The 9593-nt window shown below is 44.1% G+C and overlaps 2 protein-coding genes across 5 annotated transcripts in view; one reads left to right on the top strand and one right to left on the bottom strand.

The window, feature by feature from the left end:
* Window positions 1-78: 78 nt before the first annotated feature.
* Window positions 79-1945, top strand: sdf2 (stromal cell-derived factor 2). The gene is made up of 3 exons (XM_054754477.1): window positions 79-295; window positions 908-1104; window positions 1190-1945. The coding sequence occupies exons 1-3, from the start codon at window positions 112-114 to the stop codon at window positions 1484-1486; spliced, it is 678 nt and encodes a 225-aa protein (XP_054610452.1). The 5' UTR covers window positions 79-111; the 3' UTR covers window positions 1487-1945.
* A 414-nt stretch (window positions 1946-2359) lies between these two features.
* Window positions 2360-9593, bottom strand: part of caln2 (calneuron 2) — a 28624-nt gene continuing 21390 nt past the window's right edge. For 3 of the 4 annotated variants that reach the window (XM_054754478.1, XM_054754479.1, XM_054754480.1), the window contains 2 exons: window positions 7672-7825; window positions 2360-5462 (listed from right to left, as the gene is read on the bottom strand). In XM_054754478.1, coding sequence (XP_054610453.1) covers window positions 5335-5462; window positions 7672-7825 — 282 coding nt within the window. In that variant the 3' untranslated portion in view covers window positions 2360-5334. The remainder of the gene's footprint in view (window positions 5463-7671; window positions 7826-9593) is intronic. The other variant, XM_054754482.1, reaches the window with a different exon arrangement.

The following is a 9593-nucleotide window of genomic DNA, read 5'->3' as shown; positions in this document are numbered from 1 at the left end:
AAACGAGACAGTGCAGTGTCCCCTCCGCGCCAAGAGGGGCGCTGTGAGGCCACTTTAATCTCAGCGAGCTACGATGACGTCGCATAGTGTGACGTCTGCACAGCAGTGGGAATGGATGCGTTTAATGTTGCTCTTCTTTCGCGCATTGTACTGTGTATTTTATTGTCTTTATCGTTTTTATGGCGGACCTCTCTCGGCACGGAGCTGAGTTTCGTGACATGCGGCTCTGTCATCAAACTTTTAAACGTAAAACACAACGTGAGGCTGCATTCTCATGACGTACGCTACGGCTCCGGTGAGTTTGAGTGTCATTTATTTTTTTTATAATTCATTGACACTCGCGTAAAGCCTCAGGCAAATTGCACAGCGTGTGAGGAAATAAGTCAATGGACGACATCTCAGAGGCAGTTTAACGTTTGTCTTTCAGGTGCCTTTCGTCTACGTTGCTAACAGCCTCTCCTTTGTCTTCATAACGACAAGAAATACTCAATAGTGCTTTCATAACGACATGAAAGAGTCGATGGTCAAGTTAGCCTTCTGGACGTTAATGCTATTTTATGTGACAAAACGCGAATTATTTTGCTTGTTTAGTAATAGACATGTATGAATGTGAGTGTGCATCGTTATTTGCCCTTTGATTGGCTGGCGACCAGTCCAGGGTGTATCCTGCCTCTCGCCCAAAGACAGCTGGGATAGGACCCAGCATACCCCCGCGACTCTTGTGAAGACAAGTGGCATAGAAAATGGATTGTAATAGATCTGTAGAAACGAATGGGGTTAAATAATCCCTGCTTCTTTTTATACTCCTTGTCATACATGTTGAATTGAGTTAATGTAATCATTTGATCACAGATGCTGGAGGATCATAGCACTTACTAAGTGTCGTGTGTGGGGTTGGGGGGCACAGGAAGTGGACAGCAGTCAGTGACAGGCGTCGTCAGCATGGAGGACAGCAACAGCTACTGGAGCGTGCGTGGGACTCGTGACGCGGCGTGCCAACGAGGTAACGCAGTCAAGTGCGGTCAGACCATCAGACTGACGCACGTCAACACGGGCAGAAACCTGCACAGCCATTACTTCACCTCGCCACTCTCCTCCAACCAGGTGGTCTTTTCCGCTTTTTCGCTGTCCCAATGTTTGACTCCTCATTTTCGATCGTGTTCTCATCATCGTTGTCCCTCCTCCACAGGAGGTGAGCGCGTTTGGCGAGGAGGGCGAAGGAGACCACCTGGATGAGTGGAGCGTGGAGTGTGGGGGGTCAGTATGGAAGCGCCAGGAAGCGGTCCGCTTTCGCCACAAGGCCACTGAGGCGCTGTTGTCGGTGACGGGGGAGCAGTACGGCCGACCCATCCACGGTCAGAGAGAGGTCCACGCCATGTCCGGCAGCACTCAGCACAGCTTGTGGAAGGCCATGGAGGGCATCTTCATCAAGCCCACCGAGGCCATGCCGGGTCAGGACCACCACTACCTGCACACGGAGCTCTGAACGTTGTCAGTGATGGCGACATGTTGCAGATTCTATTCTTCTCTTCCTCAAATCCTCACCCTTTCTTCTCCCAGCGTCCTCTAGTGAGGAAGCTCAGTCACTCACTTCCCGTTTCTGGACTTTATGTCTTGGAGACCCGAGCAGACACGCTGTGACATCAGCACGGCTACTTCCTGCTGAGGGGGACGTGTGCCTTGTCTGCTTTTTGTAGTAAACACAATGCTATTTATAGAACAACAACGACAAGCAACTCTTTCTATTTTTACCATTGACTAAATGATCTCTCCAGACATGCACTACACGCACAGTGTTTGACACGGCATTGCTGGACCGGATGCTACAGTATTTGTTGTCCAGTGTTGACCATCCATGCTGTACAAAAAAAATGCCACATGTGGAACAAAACCCCGCAATAAATACCTCAATTTCAAATTCAGGGAAAGTACATTTTAATTTACAGTCTGTTATTTGTCTACATTTAATTATCATTTATTGACCTGACTTGTTCAAGATGTACATTCTACAGCAACACCGGACTGGTTTCTAATATTTTGATGCTTTTGTGTGACAAAAGCAGTGCTTCTCAAATAGTGGGGGCGGGGGCGATGACCTGTCAGGGGCGTGAGAGGTAGGGAGTATTTTCAAAGCACAAATGTATCGCAGCTGAGTCAAACTCAACAGTTAACTATCTGTGAAATGAATACCACTCAAAAGTGAGCATGAGCAGAGGGGTGGGCGATACGGCAAGTTTTGGTATCGACCCAATACCATGTAAATACAGGGAAAGCATTACTGACACAGATACCTTTTCAGATCATTGAAGATTTTGTGATTTTTGCCAAATTACAATCAAAAATAACAACAGGACAAAGATTTTAGGCAAACAAAAATGTTTTTTTAATCAACATGTTTGTGAATAATTTTAACAATATTTAATACAACAATATTACGAAATCAACAAAATAATAAAATGATTCCCTTTTTATTAAATACAATTTGAGCAAAATAGTCAATAATGCTAAAAGTAAACAAAAGTAAAAACTACTATTGGCTGTCATTCAAATCCTTTGGCTTTTGCCCCAAAGCCCTACTGTAACTAAGAACTTATTCCCTGAGTTTGTAAACAATACAACAAAATGTTAATGTATCGGTATCAACAATGTAACAATATGAACAACAAAACAAACATTTGTGAAAACAAACAGACGAACTGAAAAATAGCGATCTCATCACGCTAGTATCGATCATACATAAATACCCTTGGTGTCGATGCTATATCGATCCGCGCACCCCTAGCATTTAACACATCTTTATCGCTATTTAGTGTGTACCTAATGAAGTGGCCACTAACAGTCCAAACGTGAAAACAAACAAGCAAGCAGAGATTTCTTAAAAAAAGGCTTTATTGCATAAACATATGTGTATATATAGATATAGATATATTATGCGAAAGAGATGATTGGGTAACTATAGAACTATTGCTCTTTTCCGTCTCCTCTTCAAAGCAGCATGCCGCGCTCGTGTGGTCATGTGATAAAATCTAGCTATCGTCCAGAGCCACGTGAGGTGAGCGTGCAGTCGTCACGACGGCGACGAAGATGGGCGGGCGTCGCTTTCAACAAGACGGTGCTGAAGATGCGTGAAAAGCCGTGATCACGTGACCTTGCATATTTAGCACAATGCCCTCTCGCGCACTGTTGCTTCACACAAAGTTTGACATCATGCATTTATATTATAGTACATAAACGTGGACTCATTCATTCACCTCTCAACTTCCGCTGATAAGCGAGTAGTTGTTATTGATGCTAAAAAGAAGAACACATTTTTTATATACAGTGGAACCTCCAAGTGGAAAACCCTTAAAGTGGTATAATTTGAGAGTTCAACCAAAATGATCCAGGAAAAAATGCATCATAAGCAAAACAAAACTTCTTCGCAGACGAGGATGAATAATTAACTTTTGCTTTTTTTTTTTAAATTCTTCCTCAGAAGGATGTCAGTGATGCCAAGAATGAAGTGTGACAATAACAATAGAACCCAAATTAGCTTAACTTACTGTACCTGTAAAACAATTTGGAGTTAAACCAAAACCTTCTAGTCAAAAACGTGCCTCAAAAGCCAAACAAAACATCTTCGTGCATGAGGATTACATTTTTACATTCCCCCTCAGAAGGGTGCCCTTAAAGTGGTATAATTTCAGAGTCCAACCAAAATGATCCAGGAAAAAATGCCCCATAAGCAAAACAAAACTTCTTCGTAGATGAGGATGAATAATTCACTTTTGCTTTTTTAAAAATTCTTCCTCAGAAGGATGCCAGGATGCCAAAAATGAAGCGTGATGATAACCACAGAAACCCAAATAGTTTAATTTACTCTAGCTACCAAACAATTCGGAGTTCAATGAGAATGTTCAGAGGTGTAAAAATGCCTCACAAGTTGAACAAAACTTCCTCATGCATGAAGATGAGCTTTTGCCTTTTCTTTGGGTTTTTTGAGGTTGCCCCTGGAGGGTGCCTGTGATACCAAAGATGACATGTGATGATAACCACAGAACCCAACATAGTATAACTTGCAGTACCTATAAAACGGGTTGGAGTTCAACCAAAATGTTGCAGGGGGAAAAATGCCTAAAAGAAAACATCTTCATGCATGGGGATTAAGGATGAACTTTGACTTTCTCTTTAGCATTTTTTGTTAGAAACCCCCTCAGAACGGTGCCAGTGATGCCAAACATGAAGTGTGATGATAGCTATAGAAACCAAAATAGACGACACGACGGTACTTACTGTACCTATAAATCACTGCATGGGGGGGCAGTACTGCTCTGCAAACCCCTTAGAGAGGTTAACTTCTTTTTACTCTTACACGACACTTAAGAATGTTAAAACATCGCCTGCACATTTCATGAAGGTGTTTTACATCATTTTACATTATTTTCAATGGGAAAAAGTGTTTTGAAATGGGAACAAGTGAAAAGTCAACCAGCGTTGTGCCGAACTTAGCAGGTTCCACTGTATGGGGTCATGACCCCGCTTGCTAAAATGATGACTTTTGTTTGTCTGGCGTCCTTTATCAGTCACCGCTCAGCACCAATTCAAACATTGCTGCAGTTTTCATACTGGCCACTAGGGGACAGCCTCCTCCCGGAGAAGTGTCTGCTCCACATCGTTAATTTAATGATGGCCTTCATACATTCTGTTGTTATTATGCGGTTACATAATACATTCGTGTGATATATATAAATATATATAAATATCATATATACAGTACAATAGTGAGTGGTGTTTAGTATGCTAGCATGCTACTGTGTGACCTACATTTAGCACACCGGTGGAATGACAATGAGATGTTTTCCCAGCGTTCATCTGCGTCTCTGTCCTCCTTTCACCATCAATTCTCCCCCCCCCCCCCTTCTTCTTCTTTTACCAGACTCAGGGACAAGTTGTGCTCCTTGTAGGACATGTGAGGATCCATCATGAGTGTTCACTGACAAGAAGATGAGGAATGGCTCCAAGCACCTGATCAGTGTTGTCAATAAATAGAAAAGTAAATTAAAGGGTAGTCAGCAAAATAAAATTCATTCTTTTAGTTTAGAAAAACTGAATTCTTTTCCAGTTCTCAGAGAGTCCAGTCAGTTGAAAAGGTGACATCCTCAAAAGAGCATCTCTCCTCACTCTGCTCCTCAGCCCAAACTAAACCTTCAAAGCAAAACAAAGAATGACATGCTCTGCTCCAGCAGGGTCCATCATGGTCTATCGTGGTCAAACACTGTCCAAAAGTCTCCGTCCAGGTCCATATGGGTGTCCATTTGGTCCATATGTCCCGGTGCTCACAGTGTTCACAAGTGTTTACTCCATGCCGTTGCGCAGCATCTGATTGGCTGCAATCAGCATGACGCTGATAATGAACGCTATGGCGAAGGCGCAGATGAGGCTTTTCCTGACGCACGTCTGACGGTTCTTCTTCTTGGGATGCACTGAGGGACGAGCGGCACACAAGGATAAATAAGACATACCTGACTTAATGAAAGATGATGGCATTGAACACAAAATATGACAACGTCCGTGACATGACAAGCCCCGCCTCCTTCACGGAGGGGACAGAGATGTCTCCTCTCTACAATCCCCAGTGTCATCAAGTCAAACTGGTTCTGAGTTCTGGATCTAATGGGATCAGCGGCAGGCACTGCAGTGGACCGCCATAGAAAGGAAGCACACATGAAGGAAGGAAGTTGAGGACATAGGAGAGAGGACTTCTTTTCCTAACATCACAGAATCAGAATCTAGTCCAGAACCAGAAAAGAGGTCCATCATCCTTCATGTGTGTCCTCATTTGTGTGTCCTCATGTGTCTCCTTGGGTGTTTTTTTTGTGTGTTTCCTCATATGTCTCCCTGTTTGTGTCCTCATGTGTCTCCTTGTGGATGTCCTCGCGTTTCCTTATGTGTGTCTTCATTTGTCTCTTTATGAGTCCTCATGCGTCCTCCTTGTGTATGTCCTCAAATGTCTCCCTGTGTGTCCTCATGTGTTTCCTTGTGTGTGTCTTCATGCGTCTCTTTGTATGAGTCTCCTTGTATGTCTCCCTGTGTGTGTATTCTTATGTCCTCATGTGTCTCCTTGTGTACGTCCTCATGTGTCTCCCTTTGGGTGTCCTCATGAGTCCTCATGTGTCCTCTTTGTGTGTGTCTCCTCATGCTTCTCCTTGCGTACCCTTGTGTATGTCCCCATGTGTCTCCCACCTTGTGTGTGTCTTCATGTGTCTCTTTGTATGAGTCTCCTTGTATGTCTCCCTGTGTGTGTATTCTTATGTCCTCATGTGTCTCCTTGTGTATGTCCTCATGTGTCTCCCTGTGGGTGTCCTCTTGTGTTTCCTTGTGTGTCTTTTTGTGTCTCCCTGCTTGCGTCTTCATGTGTCTCCTTGTGTGTATGCTCATACTGTATGTCTCCCCGCTTGTGTCTTCATGTGTGAGCCCTCATTTGGCTCCTTGTGTGTCATCTTGTGTGTGTCCTCATGTTTCTCCTTGCGTACATCCTCATGTGTCTCCCTGTGTGTCCTCAAGCGTCTCTTTGTGTGAATCCACATGTGTCCTCATTGTGTTCTCAGGTGTCTCCCTGTGTGTGTCTTCCCATGTCTACCTGTGTGTGTCCTCACGTGTCTCCCTATGTGTGTCCTCATGTATTTCCTTGAGTGTGTCCTCAAGCTCCTCCTCCCCGTGCAGACAGCTGCTTCATGAATCTTTGTCACGTTGACTAAATGAATATTTCAGAGCAGACAAGTTGGAAGCAACAACGGCTCACATTTGACTGAGCGGTAGAAATAAGCAGAGAGTACATTTTAAACACACATGCAACATTCACGGCGTCCTGACATGTTGGGAACACTATCAGGACCAAGATTGTCATGAGTGACTTCTTGTCTGACATTCAAAGGATTGTGGGTAACGGGATGTGACACTTTTCCGCTTCATTTCCTGAACAAAGACCCGTCATCCGGCTTAACGTTTGTCTGAACATTTATAATTCACTTTTAAGGGAATGCCACTCCACTACAGATCATCTTGACACAAAACATCACAGTCACAACTTACGCTGTTCAGCTCACGCAACTCCAGCAACAACATCCCAGACGTGCACAGCCTTCATGCTAAGCTATAAAAACAAGGTTTCATGATAAGCTAACCAAAGCTAACAACTGTAGCTCAATAGGCCTTTGTCCTCAGCCAGTGGTGTCCAAAGTGCACCCGGGGGGCCATATTGGGCATGCAGCTCTTTTTTTTTTGGTATATTGTAATACAATTTGTGCAATAACGACGGTAAAACCAATCCAGTGTGTGTGAATATATGCTAAACTATCTGAACAAAACATCACATCGCACGTCTTAGCCGTGTTAGTAGTCAGTGTACATCTTGTATCACAGTGTAAATTTGCTGCCCCCGAAAAAAGACAGTGTCATTACAGTTTCAAACACTGGCAACAAAAGCGAGTACACCCCTAAGTGAAAATGACAAAATTATGCCCATAGTGTCATCATACAGTTTTTACAATATGCTGAGGGCCAAGTAAAAAATTTGGACACCCCTGACTTCCAGCCATCATATTTACATCTCTCTATAATGCGTACATGGAATAGGAGTACAAAGGAGTGTACATTAGTAAGTTATATTGTGAGTAACGAAGGTCCTCTCACCTCCCTCGTACTCGGGACAGTTCCCTGAGGTCTCATTGAGGCTCTCCTCCTCCGTGATAATGATGTTCTCGATGTCCTTCATCGTCAGGTGGTCGCGGAAGGCGTGGAAGAGCACTTGCTTCAGCTCGTCCAGTGACAGCTGCTGCATGTCAAACTGCGAGGGGTGGGAGGGCACACAGAGCACGCTGGTCAGTGCACGTACAACACACACACACACACGCACGCAGTATCTGTAATGTAAAGCTGCAATGAGGTAAAGGCTGAATTATTGATTAGGTGGTGTCCCTAATGAAGTGGCCAGCGGTGTAAGCAGGATGAATGTGACTCTGCCCCCCCATCAGTAACCTCCAAGACAGCTTGACAGCAAACACAATCAGGAAGTGTGTTTAACGTGCGCTCACACACACACACACACACACACACACACACACACACGCACACACGCAGGGTGACTTTGCTTGTCACTTTTCACTGAGTAAGCTGCAGTGTGTGTGTGTTTGTGTGTGTGTGTCAGGACTCAGTAGGAGCAGCAGGTACTCATGCAGGAGGTGTGGATGATAGAACCACATAGTCTGTCCCAAAAAAGCCAACCAGGTCATTTGCACTTTAAATTTATTACCTCAGCCAAGGAGATCATGTTCCCATTAGCAGGATTTATGTGTTTGTTTGTCTACGGTATTTTTTAATGAAACTATTTTTCCAAGAATGTCCCCATTACACCTGGTGACAGTCCACACATTTACAATGTCATCAAACATGACATCAGCCTTCCTTGGTAGAGGTATTATAAAAGGACATAAAAGACAGATGGACGAGATGGACCAAGAGGCGCCATCATCGTCCTCCTGAAGAACACCAAGCTGTTCCACTGAGCGCACTCAGAACGTACTCGTATGCTGCTTCCTTTTAGTCGAGGCATCTACCAAATGGCTCTGACACAGGCACCATATTTATGATGGCAATACTTGGATGCCATCATTCGTCTGAGCAGATGAAGACCACTGAGACCAGCCTGTCACTGGATGTTCCATCCTGCTTCCTGCATCCGTCGCCGTGGTTACCGTTTCTAGCTCCTAGAAGACTCATGGACCAAAATGTCCAAATGACTCATTGATTCATTCATGGATGTCTGCAGGCACACTTTAGGTGTGCAAAGCCAATAGTGTGTATAACAGAATGTATGCAGGCTTCATGTGCAGCCAGGTTCACTTGTTTTTCTAATCACATTGTCAGACTGTCAGCAGAATGAGACAACTTGAGTCAGGAAAGCTCACTTTTGGATCTCCCCGAGGGGCCCAGAGGGGAAAACAAACAGAACGAGTGAAAAGTTTCCTGCTTATCTCACCACACACACACACACACACACAATCAAAGATGCACAAATCAAATCTGATCTGAGACATCACCCCCAACCACCTACATCTGCATGCAGCAGGTGATCAAGACCCTAGAGCACCAACTTGAAGTGGATGTCAACTCCATCCTCTAAAAATCAGAAGAAGTACGACTTCCTGGTCAAAAACAACAATTAAGTACAATAATAATAAAAATGGATTAGTTTTTATACTGTATAGCACTGGAGGCAAGGTGTCTTGCCCTGAGACACAACAGTGACTGGGTAGAGGGAGCGAGGATCAAACCGCCAACCTTCAGGTTTCTGGACAACCTGCTCTACCTCCTGAGCCACTGCCACCCAAGTATAGAGTTGATGTAGTAGTTGTAGTAGTTGTGTTGGTAACACTTCAAAGTGTACTTTTACTATACCACTAAAGCGTCAACAGTCACACACAGTTGTGATGTGTCTCAATGGGTGCACTTGCATACTTAAGACTTAGTCTTTGGAGTGCATAAGTGTGTTCCCATTGAGAAGTATGGTAAAATGCTCACTCCTTCCAACTGTTTTCCTTCTTGAAGATTACGAG

The sequence above is a fragment of the Dunckerocampus dactyliophorus genome, chromosome 16 (assembly GCF_027744805.1).
Source record: "Dunckerocampus dactyliophorus isolate RoL2022-P2 chromosome 16, RoL_Ddac_1.1, whole genome shotgun sequence".
Taxonomy (NCBI): domain Eukaryota; kingdom Metazoa; phylum Chordata; class Actinopteri; order Syngnathiformes; family Syngnathidae; genus Dunckerocampus; species Dunckerocampus dactyliophorus.
This window is presented reverse-complemented; position numbering and strand designations above follow the sequence as displayed.

Bases quoted from the DNA above. Each gene is read 5' to 3' on its own strand.
- sdf2 (XM_054754477.1), top strand. From the start codon at position 112: ATGGATGCGTTTAATGTTGCTCTTCTTTCGCGCATTGTACTGTGTATT. The intron at 296-907 runs GTGAGTTTGAGT...TGGGGGGCACAG, and splicing joins TGACGTACGCTACGGCTCCG to GAAGTGGACAGCAGTCAGTG. The intron at 1,105-1,189 runs GTGGTCTTTTCC...CCTCCTCCACAG, and splicing joins CGCCACTCTCCTCCAACCAG to GAGGTGAGCGCGTTTGGCGA.